Below are 13,318 nucleotides of genomic sequence, written 5' to 3' on the forward strand. Positions count from 1 at the left end.
AAACTTTAGACAGGATAGAAAACATTTCTTTGCGATAGTTCAACATGTCATGTTCACACAATTCTGTTGATGCCACTCGTTGTTTAGCCCCTTCTATTCCCAAAAATGGGTTCTTCCAACCTAATTTAGAATTTTCAGGCATATTTTCAGCCACACATTCGTTAGTTACCATCCCCCTTTTTGATACATTGTTCATCATTAATTGATCATAGTGGTTGGTGACATGTTTCTCTAAACAACATTTGCCATCAACACTAAACTAAAATCCATCTTCAATTCTGCAACCAGATTTTCTCCAGCTTTCTCTGTCTCTGAACATGCTCTGTAAAGAGTTTGAAAAATCAAGGTTATTTTCAGATGACAGATTACACACAATCTCCTGTGTCTGCTCCAGCACTTCCTAAAGAAACAGAAACTTTTTTATTAGTTTGGACACAAACAGAAATTCAAACCATAGCACCCCGAAGATCGTCTACCACCCCAACCTAACAATGGGCACCTGTGTAGATAGTCACAATTCTTTCCACCTTGACTTCTCCCTCGTATTCTGTCATAAAAGCTCCTAACTTCTCACTGTTACTCACATTGTCACTCTTTTCAGCCCAGATTTTCGGAGAAACAGGACCACTTCATTCTTATGTTTGGCTCAAAATTTAGCATACCTCAGCCAATGCTGGGTGTACTTCTTAAGCGCAATTGTTTACTGTGCAATGATTTTTCTTTACTCTGTTTCTCAATTGGTATTACAATTCTTTCAGTCAGTCTACCCCCTCCAGTGAGGGTCAAAACTCATCTGCTTATGCCAAATAGAGGACAGTAGCTATGAAACCAACACTTCACATTCCCTGGTCACAACTTATCCTTCGCTATTCCAGTCTGTTGTTTTGTCTCTGAAGACAGAGCCATCTACAAACAACACGTCCTCACAGTTATCAAATGGTTTATCTAGCAGTTCAAGTCATGGTGTACAGACTTGATCAAGGATAGTCAAACAACAATGATCATTCTCTTCATCCTTTGTTCTATGAAGGTTACTGGGCTCTCTAGATAATCTTGTTTACTGCCAGTGTGTCACTGTTTCTCTGCCGTCAAGTCTACATTTTACATTTAGCATTGTGATCACACATAGCTGACAGTGTTTAAATTCAGACCCCAAGTTGAATTTAGACGAGGGGTTTTAACTCATGGACGGCAATCTTCAATTTCACAATTCCAATTTTCCATTAATACTTAAACTTACTAATCCAGAGAGTAATTCAAATCAACATCATAAATGATAAAAGTGGTCATAATTACCATTAGTAGACAGAGCTGGATAAACAATCCACTTAAAGCTCGTCCCATGTTCTGTATCGTCTTTTCATCAAATTCAATCCAAATATCTGCTTCTCCAAATTTCTCGTTTCACTTAACCCATTTGTAATGTAGGGAAAACACCCTAGGAAGTAAAATTAGCTCAAATGAATAAAGAGTTTAGATTACGACCGAGCAACTGATTCGTCCAGCGTTCATTTGCTCGAGCCGTAATAAGCTCTTGTAACGGATATAAATATCCAACAATCGTGAAAACACTGATTAGAGCACGGTAACTTGAAATCGACAGTTTAAGACATTAAATCATAAAGCACATAATACAAGACACTTTCTTTTTAAGATCTACAAGAGATTTTATTTATTCTAACACAAACTAATCTAACACAAAGGCACGCACATTAGAGGTCTTCACGGGTCCAAAAATTCATACCCGAACCCGAAGAGACCCGTAAATGTGCTACACGGAACCGACCCGGCCCGACTATTATTTTGAAAGTTGGACCCGAACCCGTGCAGAACCGAGAAATGCCATAAATGTACTACCCGGACCCGTCTAAGCTGGACCCGAACCTGACCGGACCCGTCTGGACCCGATCGGCACATAGGTCTATTCCACAGCAAATTGCTATTAATAAGTCAATAAACAAGTTGCGAAAATAAAACCTGTTGTCTTACCTAATATTAGTAGGCTATAGCTTTCTCCCTTGTACCTGACTGTGATGCGCTTGCCAAGAAAGTTCATCCGTTATTCCTCTCTTGCTGATTGAAATGCTTAATCCACTCACTATTCCAGCTTTAAAAGTTCACTTGCTGTCACGACTTTGCAGTTTTGCATTATTTCGTTGTATCTCGAGACTCGAGTCAACTCACATAATAAAATAACTTTGACTGTTTGCCCTTTTGAACTATAATAACGATTGCTTGTTCAGTGACGTGGCCGCTGACGTTAGCATTACTTATTTGCGGTCATTTCTGTGCTTTCTGAGCCGAGTCTGACCAAAACTTTAGATATAACAAGACGGCATAATGTTATTATAAAAACAGGAGCAAGAAAGTGCGCTCGCATGAGATGCTGGAGCAACCTGAAACATAAGCTTTAAGCGTCACAGAAAACATTTGTGTGATAGTTCATATTTTGTTAATGATTTGAAATAGGCTATGTTATTTAAATGCGAATGTGCAAGGCTACAAGCAGTTCTTGAGATTTGAAGTTTGTTTGCATTACTGTTGCACACGATAGGAATAGTAAAACTCGATGATCACCGTTCGCTTGCATTAACTCTGCCCGCTCTGCTTCTGATGGCTGGGGTCACTTGTGTTTTTTCACCTTATTTCCCGGCTCATACTTTTCAAGTTACAAAACACGCACAGCGCTGACTGACTCCCAACACGGCCGGGTGATCTCCGAATCAGATCGGCTCGGGTATACACACAATGTTAATCAGACCCGGGAACCGAAGTAATAGATTAGGACCCGACCCGGACCCGGCTGACCATTTAAAATATAGTCCCGAACCCGTACGGGTCCCGGGTCGGGTCCCGGGTCCTCGGGTCTTCTTTGTAGACCTCTACTGGTGACATTGCAAATAGATACATCTGTTTCCTATAAAAACTTCCTATGTGTCACCTTATTTAGAATTCAAAGTCCTAAGTTTAAATTCAAATTCAGGAATTTGAATTGAAAAGGACTTTAAAATTACAGTTCAGTTCCTGAGTGTGAATTGAGCAGAATCCTGGATAAAATGGATGCCAAGAAATACACATCCATACCAACATTGATAATTAGAAATGTTTCTTGAGCAGCAAATCAGCATATTAGAATGATTTCTGAAGGATCATGTGACACTGAAGACTGGAGTAATGATGCTGAAAATTCAGCTTTGATCACAGAAATAGTTACATTTTAACATATACTAAAAAATATTATTGATTAATTAAATGATTAATTAAATTAATTCATAAAAAATATTTCAATTTCACGTAATAATATTTCACAGGATTAATGGATTTTTGATCAAATAAATACAGAGACTTCTTTTAAAAATAAATCCTAGTAACCCCCAAATTTTGAACTGTAGTGTACTGTTTGTATGCCATCTACATGTGAGGTGTAAAACAGGCATTAAACAGGCATTGAAAAGACTTCTCATGTTGATGATGGTAAACTAAAGTGACTTTTGTTTCTCTCAGGTGGGTTCCTTCTTCATGATCAACCTGTGCCTGGTTGTAATAGCAACCCAGTTCTCAAAAGCAAAACAGCGTGAGAACCAGCTGATGCAGGAGCTATGCTCGCTATGTTACCCCTCCACTGACAGCACCCTTGCCAGCTACTTTGAGCCAGGGAGCTGCTACGAGGAGATGCTCAGTTACATCAGCCACCTGTACCACAAGGTGAAGCGTCGTGCTTCTCGCATCTACAACGGCTGGCAGAGCAAGCGCAGAAAGAAGGTGAACCCCAACAGCGTTCTGAGTGGGGGAGGAGGCGGCAGCGGTGGCGGGGCCAACGGTCACTGCAGGCACAGGGGTGGTGGACACTTGGTCAGTTCCATCTACAACCTCATCCAACAGCACCAACGACAGCACTGTCACCTCAGCAATGGCAGCCCCAGTCCTGTGGCCTCTACGGGATCCGGTGAGGCTCTGGAAATGAGGTCTATCACAACGGGGCCGCAACTGACCGTGTGCTCTCAGCCAACTGGCATGCACAATCTTTCTTCCAGGACTCAGTCAGTGCACTGCATTTATCAAGGTGACTTTCACGAGGCGCCGCAAGGGCGAATGAGCGCCACGGTGGGCGTGCCGCCGCTTGGACGACTAAACAGGGGGATGAACTATCCAACCATCTTGCCCTCCATCATCTGCAGCTGTACAGGCAGCAGTTCTGCAGGGAAAGGGAGGAGGGAATCGGATATAAATACAGGATGTGATGCAACCCAGATAACAAGGTGACATTGATTCAATGTTGAAATTCCATCAGAATCATCATTTTGGTTGAGATTGGAAATTCAATGCTAAATAATATTGAATCAACGTTGAAATTTCAATGCTTTTCAGTGTTGAAAAAGACAACATTGAATCAATGTTGATTTTTGGTCAGCTTCATCACGGGTGGAACTAGACTATGTCAATCTATCTGTCCCCTCATTCAACACTTTATTCACATTAGCATTCATGCTCCTCATGACCCTTCCCTCTAGTCCCACAAAAAATAAAATAAATAAATAAATAAATGAATAAAATCCTGCCACCTGAGGTGTGTAGATAAACTACAAACATCGTTCACACTGGCCCCGGGCCTTCTGGCAGTCCTTATTGTCGAGCCCTGTTGTCTTTTGTTCTCCACCTGTTTTTGTCTGACTCTGCTGACCCAATGAGCATTTTGCTGTCCAATGTTCATGCCTTAACTGCAATTTCTAGTATTGCATTAGTACTGCATCCTTCTCGTAGGAATTTAATCATTTTTGACCTTTCAGTCTGCGATAAATCTCTTTTTGGCTCATTTTATCTGTAAAAGAAAACAAGCCTTCATAAATTAACTTCATGACTAAATACAAAGTTAATAGTAGTTATTAAGATTAATTTTGCTTGGGAAAAATATGATCAGAAAATCAACTTGCGTAATAATTAAGCAAATTATTATGCATTTAAGCAGTTATTAACATACTATAACAATATAATAATAACTGCTGCAAATGGCAACACAAGACTAGGTCAGTGATAAACTCTTTGGTCTCGAATAAGGAAAAAAACAAAGAACTTTTTAAAAAATAAATTTTCCAGGACAACTACAAGATTTTCCAGGACATTTTCTCTTTACATTTTCTCTGTTTTCCAGGACTGTAAAATTTGTCAATAATTTTCCAGGTTTTCTAGGATGAGTGGGAACCCTGAGAGAACTAGCTTCTGTCATCAGCTATCTGAATGAGAAATATGATGATGATGCAGCCAGAGACGACCTTCTGAACATAGCATCCATTGTTGATCCTCTTTTTTTTAAATTTAATCTACCTTTTAAAGCAAAAAAAAAAAAAGTTTTGCAAATTGTGATGAATAGGAATTGAATATATTTATGTTTACATTTTACACATTTAATCTACCTCTGAAAGCCAGACACTGCTGACAGTCTAGTCTGAGACCGAGTCTAGTCTTCCTGACAATTTTTTTTTTTTTTTAAGTTATATAGTTATATGTTTACTAGGGCTGTCAAAATAATGCGTTCATTTTGATTAATTAATTTGAGAAAAAATAACGCGTTAAAAAAACTAACGCAGATTAATCCATTCCGTATTGACCTTTGAACCTGGAGCCGTTCTCGTGCGCGCGAGCTCTTTCAAAGTAAAAACCGTCTTTGCACTCTCTTTACCTCACACATAATAATCTAAATCAACTCACACAATGCTAAAAGTTTGTAAGACCGAATCCATGTTTCATGAGGCGCATTCGGAGAATGTTTTTCCTGAATAACCGCTGGGTATGAATAGTGCTCAAAAGAACGTCACCTCATCTTCTCTGACAGGCGCCCTGCACGTGCAGCTGACATAAACCACACTTTCAGTAAAAAAAAAGAAAATCCTATCCAGTGGTGAAGTATTTTCTGTGTTGACAAATCTTTTGCGATGTCCTAATAACAGTCGCGACTCGCACGCAACGCGTCAACGTCCGCTAATGTCCAATTCGCGACCTAATGACTCATTTGAACAGATTCATTTTAATGAATCATGACAACAACTGATCTGTCCACAAGGTCTATAATGAATCATTTACTCGAACAACTCTGAAATGAGAACATAAGTGTGATTACCCCAGTTAGCAAGAGTGGTTAGTAAAATTAGCCTTAGTAATCCACAATATTTTCAGGTTATTTAAATGACAATGTGTAGTAAATTAGGCCTACCTATAAAATCAGTTAGTTTAGACTGGAGTGAGGTGAAACCAGAACAAAGCAAGTTGTTGTTAGCTAGGTGCATTCAATTGTATATGGTAGAAAATTATATTATTAGTTAATATAACTTCTAAATGCTACTTTTTAATACTTTTCAGGTTTAGCAAAAAAGCATCTTCTCTCTTTTTTTTCTTTTTGCAAAGAAGGCAAGAAAGAATTAAAGTGAGAGTGACGGGTACTTTATTGTCAGTATTGGGCTCGCAGATCACGTGGGGGCACTTTTTACTGTTTGTGTGGATGACCATGTCTGTCACCACCGAAGACCATTTTAGACCCAAGAAAAACCCTGCATTGATTCATTTGAATTGAAATATTTAATACTTTCACAGCAAAAATTATGTATGCGATTAATTTAGATTAATTAATCACAGAGTATGTAATTAATTAGATTACAAATTTTAATCGATTGACAGCCCTAATATATATATATATATATATATCTCAGTGGCATGCAGTCCATATAAGCTGTGAATGCTCTGCATACCCAAGCCATTCGTGCACTCGGCAACTAATATTAACATTATAAATTACTATTAAATCCCTTGTTTGATGTGTACCATAAAGCCTACATGATTGGTAATGCGTATGTAGCTGTCCATAATTTATTTATTTGCCAAACTACGGTATTTTTCTTAAATCTGCCAGTTACGGAGACTTCTGGGTAAGCTGATCTACAGCAGCTTTTGTGCCTTCGCGCTTTTGTTATGGAGCGTCATCATTGTCCCGCGTCCTAATTAGTTTGCTGGTCTATGCGAGTTTACACATGGGCAGGATAAGCTATGAGCTGATAGCTCCAAGAGGAAAAATGAGCTGCTGCCAGATCTCGATCACAGAAAATCACATTGTATTTAATACAAATCATAACTAAAACTATTTTCATAGTATTTCATTTTCTCCATAGAGAATTTTTTTAAGAAAACTTCTACAGTCCTACTGTAACTAGGCCTATCAGAGTATGTTAATCGATACTCTGTGCATTTGATTAGTCAGTTTGCACAATTTCAACTTATTTTTTTTAAAGAATAATGATATTTTTTATTTATTATAGCCTTCTTATATTTATTATAATTACATTTTATTTTTTTATTTATAATAGGCTGCTAATACTTATGTTATACTTATTTTTAATTATTAGTTAAAAAAAAATACTTATGGCATACATTTAAATTGAAGCCATGGTGTTTTTTTATTTGTCGTGTCTGATTTAGATCTGTGTCCTAAACTGATTCGTTTCAAGGTGAATTATATTGTTTGTGTGACACTAGAGGCACCTAGCGGATCAAAAATACAGCATATTTTGCAAACGCACTTTCGCCTGTCGCGCCTCCATCGACTCAAACGACACAGAAGCTCTTACAGGTGCTTGTGAAGGTACATCTCAACAGGTAAATGTAGGCTACTCTCAGTAAAAGGTCCAACATATTATTACTTTTTGCTGTGATGCTATTTGTCATGAGCAAGAAAATGAGTAAACTAACACTGAAAACGCGAGACATCGAGTATGGGACATGCTAAAATGCTTAACGTGGCTTAATTTACTAAGACAGAGTTATTACCAAACCAGACTTACTAAACATCATACTAATAAAGTATACTACAGAAAAGCAGATGAGCCCAGAATATGAATGCAACACGTTTAATTAAATATTTTCCTCCCACTAAGAAAACGATTAATGTGACTTAATGTTGTAACGAAAGCGGGACTCAGAGTAAGATCCACATGCAAAGCTTTATTAAATGTTGAGCGTGGTCGTACAGACATGGTCAAACGGGGCAAACAGGAACATCAGAGACAGGCAGGATCGTGGTCAAAAGGCAGGCAGCTATCAATCACAGGGGATCAGGGATCAGGGATCAGGGATCAGGGATCAGGGATCAACGCTTGGAAATATATCACAGGGAAAACAAGACCTAGCGGTGAGGTGATGTGTGTAAGAGTCTTTTATAGACCTGGTAATGAGCTGCAGCTGGGTGATTAGTGATTAGTGTGAAGTGTGTGCAGGTGACTGGCAGAGAGGACGATGGGAAATGTAGTCCAGGAACTGACGTGATCATGACAAATGTATTATTAAGACAGTGACATTAAAAGACCAAACTTAGTAAACACTATACTAATAAAACATAGTATAGGCTACAGAAAAAAAAAGAAAAGTTTTTTGTAGAATTTGATCTTTTAATATCACTTGGTAGCTTAGGCTACATTAAGCGATGTTAAAAGCTTTTTCTTTATAATGGTTTCCTATGGAAGGAAAATGCAACGTGTAGGCTAATTAAACGAATTGAGTTCATATTCTGGGCTCATCTCCTTTGCTGTACACAGTATACTTTATTAGTATGGTGTTTACTGAGTTTGGTCTGTTAATATCACTGCCTTAGTATACATTAAGCGTTTTTGAATGTTCAATCAATGTAAAGTGCATTGGCAACATTTTTTCATGACTCACCACCCAGCATACCCGGTTAAAAAAGTCACTGCTCGCCACTGATATATATATATATATATATATATATATATATATATATATATATATTAAACATTGTTTGTACCATATTTGTCACTGTTTTAATATTACTATTTTAATATACAAAAATTATCTGGTAAAATAGTTGGATTTCTATGCACTTCTGTGATTGTAGACAATGCATAACTTTTATTTTGGAGTGACGACATGACGTCATAAGACTGCGCCGCGCTCCTGCATCTGTTGTGATTCTGCTAAATAAAGGTTTGTTTTAAGAATTTAAGCTGTTTTAATCGACAGAAACAGTTTTAATAGTTTTACCAGCAATGTGAAATGAGTTAATTTACTATCTAATGTAACTTTGTGATTCTTTATCTAACTGTAATGAAGGATATTTGTGTGAGTAAAACTCATATCCACTGATGAGAAACAGCAAACCTGCGTCTCATTTCTCTCTATATATATCATAAATCAGTTTATCATGAACACGAGTTCAGTCTCTGGAGAGTAATGATGGAGAAACTGAACTTTTCAACTCCGAGTCAATTGAATCAAACACTTTGAGAAATGATTCAGTGAATCACGACACGTGCTGCTCAAACAGTGAACATGAACGAGACTAACAAACTAACTGATCATGTTTTCGTCAAAGTGTAATCATTTAAATATCATCTATAATTCTTTAAATACCAAATGTATATAATAAATGCCTGAAATATGAAGTTTATTAAATTGCACCGTTAGTTATGACATTTTTTGTTGTCTAAATGGGTCATTGAAGACTTTTAACTCTGTTAATCATTCTCTTCTTACAGATGGAGTTCATTAAAGAGGAGACTGAAGACATAAAGATGGCGTTTATTAAAGAGGAGACTGAAGACACGAAGATGGTGATCATTAAAGATGAGGTTGAAGACATAAAGATTGATTTTAATAAAGAGGAGACTGAAGAAATAAAGATTGAAGAAACATTCAGTGTAAAACATGAAGATCCTGAGAAACAAACAGGTTGGTTTTATTCTCACAGCTGAACTCAGTCATTTGATCATTATTAAAATGTCCAGCTCTACAGAAATAGAGAATATACAGAAGTATAATCTTACAGATAATATTACAGAATCCATTCATTCCAGCATAATATCATTCAGGTATAAATTCCTGTTTAATTGATCATTAAATGGTTTAATTAAGGTTTGCACATGCTGAATGAATTTCCAGTTTCAAATGATTATTAAACAGCAGCACAAACTCTGTGAAATCAGCAGCCCTTCCTTCAGACGCACTCAGTGTCTGAATTCACTCAGTCGTTTCATTCAAGTGGACTTACTGTAGAGCAAGAGTTAGGGTTTGATTTAGGGCTGGTTACTTGTGATTAAAGGGTATGTTCACCCAAAAATCAAAATTCTGTCATTTATTACTTACCCTCATGCCATTCCACACCCGTAAGACAACTTTAAAATTCAGTGTTTCCATTAAATGTGACCCCAAACCACAAAACCAGTCGTAAGTCGCACGGGTATATTTGTAGCAATAGCCAACATTGTCAAAATTATGCAATATTAAGTAAAGATCATGTTCTATTAAGATATTTTGTCCATTATTTTAGTCCGTTATATTCAACCAAATCATGTATGAGCTCTCTCTCTCTCTCTCGGCACTGATTGCATGTTGTTTTCTGCACAGACACATTTCAGTTGTTTTCACACACATTCAGGACAATGTTTGGATTTGTCCTGTGTATGTTGCTGTGTACTTAAAAATAATAAAAAATGGAATGCATAAGAAATAGAGATAACAGTAAAAACAGAGAATTTCGCTATCTGGATGGAAGAGCTAGGAAGTTTCAGGGAAATTTTTGTTGTCCGTCAGAGCAGATCTAAACAGATCTTCTTCACAGATCAGGGGTGTATTTCAGAAAGCAGGGTTAACTTACTGTCACATATACCCTGAACTCTCGGTTGATTAACCCAAACCTTGCTTACTCAAGGTATGCTGGTTCCAAAAATGCATCCGGGAATAAGTTCAGCCAACCCAGAGTATGTTCCCGGTTAACACACAAGACATTCTCAACAGAGCGACGAATCGATGATTCACCATGGAAACAGACGCTAAGAAAAAGCGCGCCATTCTACTTCATTCTTCTTCTTTTGTTTAATGGCGATTTACATAACCTACTTGGTGCACATCACCACCTATTGGGTGGTTGTGCAATAATTTTTAATCTTAATATTGTTAGTTTGATGCGAATTATTTAATAAAATATCACATATATGATATGTATTTTATTATAGAAATTATAGCATAGAAAATGTCCTGTTATAAAGATTAAGAAGTAGATCCATGTGTGCTATGACAATAAAATTCATATATTAGAATTGAATAAACATTTATATATTGTATAATATAACATTGTGTATATAACTGTAACTATATAACAAATTTAGATACATTAATATAACCATATTGATAATATAACACACATCTAAATTCCTCTTAAGCTAACTAACCCTTGAACATAACCTGCTCCGGAGCAGGTTATGTTCAGAGAGCAAGTTGCTATGGTTACTTACATACCCTAAAAGTTACCTCCGTTTTTGGAACCGAAAGTTGAGGTTATCCGCTTACTTACTCTTAAACATACCCAGGTATGTCACATAACCTGCTTTCTGGAATACCCCCCAGGACTGCTGTCTAGCTCTACCTGTTAAGGCACTTCGAACTGATACAAAGTTTCAATCTCCCCTTTTGCCAAGACACCTCAAACTGCGCCACACAGCACCAATCCCCTTTCCGGAGATATCTTAACTATGCAACGCAGTTCAAATTTCCCCTTTGGAAATGGATTTGTATACATCACATTTCATGTTGGGGTTGTATGTTTGGTCATGGGAGCTGATCAATTGTTGTTTATCAATTGTTATCATGTCACCAGCTGGCAGCAGTAAGTGTGGCACATATTCAAGCCTTTAAAATGGTCCTTTTATAGTCACAGTATTTTCTATGCTTCCGCTTGGCAACATAATTAGAAAATACAAAATTTCTTTTCATTTCTATGCTGATGATTCTCAGTTATACCTTCCATTGAAAACAAGAGATTCTCTGCAGCCTCTCATGGACTGTCTTGAGGATATTAAATGCTGGATGGCAAATAATTTCCTTCAGCTTAACAATTAAAAAACTCTATAGCCAATTACTTAAACAATCTTACTCCATATACTACGTCACATGCAAAAAATGTAGGTGTTATCTTTGACTCTGAGCTTTGTCTTGAAAAACTAATTAGCTCAGTTGTTAAAAACAGCTTCTATCAACTGAAAACCATTTCCAGACTTAAATCAACACTTTTTCTTTCAAGATTTGGAGAAAGTTATTCATACATTTATCACATCACGGCTGGACTGTTGTAATTCGTTGTACCTTTGCCTTCCTCAATCCTCATTGGCACATTTGCAGATGGTCCAGAATGCAGCAGATAGACCGTTAACTAGTGCAAAAAACAAGATCATATCACTTGAATTTTATCACTTTACTGGCTTCCTGTCTTTTTCAGAATTCAATTTAAAATGTTGCTGATTGTTTTTAAAGCTCTTAATGGACAAGCACCATCCTATATCTCTGATCTTATTTATTTGAACTCAGCTCCTAGGTCCCTCAGATCTGCCAATAACTTACTTAGTATAAGTGCATCTACAAATCGGCTCCATTGCATATTCCAAGCAATCAAGAGCTCAGAGAGGTACATTTAAAGTAGCTAGACAGATTCTGCCAGTGTTGGTTCAGTGTAAACAATGATGTACTTCTGAGTCCTTAAGATGGAGGGAAATTAACAAGGGAAGGGCATAAAAAATCTGAACTTCAGCACAGCCCTGGAGTACCTCAACAGGACACTTGTAGATTTATTTGAAATATTAATTTCCGATCATGAGTCTCTAATAATGAGCTGATGAACCTAGAGCAAGAATGCCCAATCCTGTTCCTGGACATCTACATACATGCAGAGTTCAGATCCAACCCTGATCGAACACAAATGCTTTTAGTTATCAAGTGCCCCTGAAGATCTTATTTCACAGCTTCAGGTGTGTTTGATCAATGTTGGATCTGAACTCTGCAGGAAATGTAGATCTCCAGGAACAGGACGTCTAGTGTTTAATTTCTATTCAACTGTGCTCAGTCTGTTTGATGCACATGTTCGTACTGGTATTTGTTCACTGAAGTTTAATGGAGCCTGTTGTCAGAAAATGCACACTTGCATGAATTTGTAACATTTACAGGGTAAGAGTATAACCAGTTTTGTGCTGAGGAAAACATCTCATAAACACTCAATCTTTCCGTCTAATGCATGTGCTATGTCTGACATTACAACAACAAATATCTTCTTTTACTTACTGAATAGTAAAACACTTTCCAATTAATTTAAATAATATGAGTATATTTAGGTTTATATTGTGTCTGGTTCTCACCTTAGTGATGAACAGAAATTGTAGTTTGTAAATTCCTCCATCAGTGTCAGCAATCTTCTAACAAGCTGATGATCTTAACCAGATGTGAAAAATAAAGGATACATAAATGTGCAGTGGTGGGTCCCTTTGGACCTGGTTTG

At 37.2% G+C, this 13,318-nt stretch overlaps 1 protein-coding gene across 1 annotated transcript in view; it reads left to right on the forward strand.

The window, feature by feature from the left end:
• The first annotated feature begins 8,801 nt into the window (after positions 1-8,801).
• Positions 8,802-13,318, forward strand: part of LOC125244089 (gastrula zinc finger protein XlCGF57.1-like) — a 130,157-nt gene continuing 125,640 nt past the window's right edge. The window contains exons 1-2 of the mRNA XM_048154050.1: positions 8,802-8,982; positions 9,534-9,726. Coding sequence (XP_048010007.1) covers positions 9,534-9,726 — 193 coding nt within the window. The 5' untranslated portion in view covers positions 8,802-8,982. The remainder of the gene's footprint in view (positions 8,983-9,533; positions 9,727-13,318) is intronic.

This window comes from Megalobrama amblycephala, linkage group LG1 (genome assembly GCF_018812025.1).
Source record: "Megalobrama amblycephala isolate DHTTF-2021 linkage group LG1, ASM1881202v1, whole genome shotgun sequence".
Taxonomy (NCBI): domain Eukaryota; kingdom Metazoa; phylum Chordata; class Actinopteri; order Cypriniformes; family Xenocyprididae; genus Megalobrama; species Megalobrama amblycephala.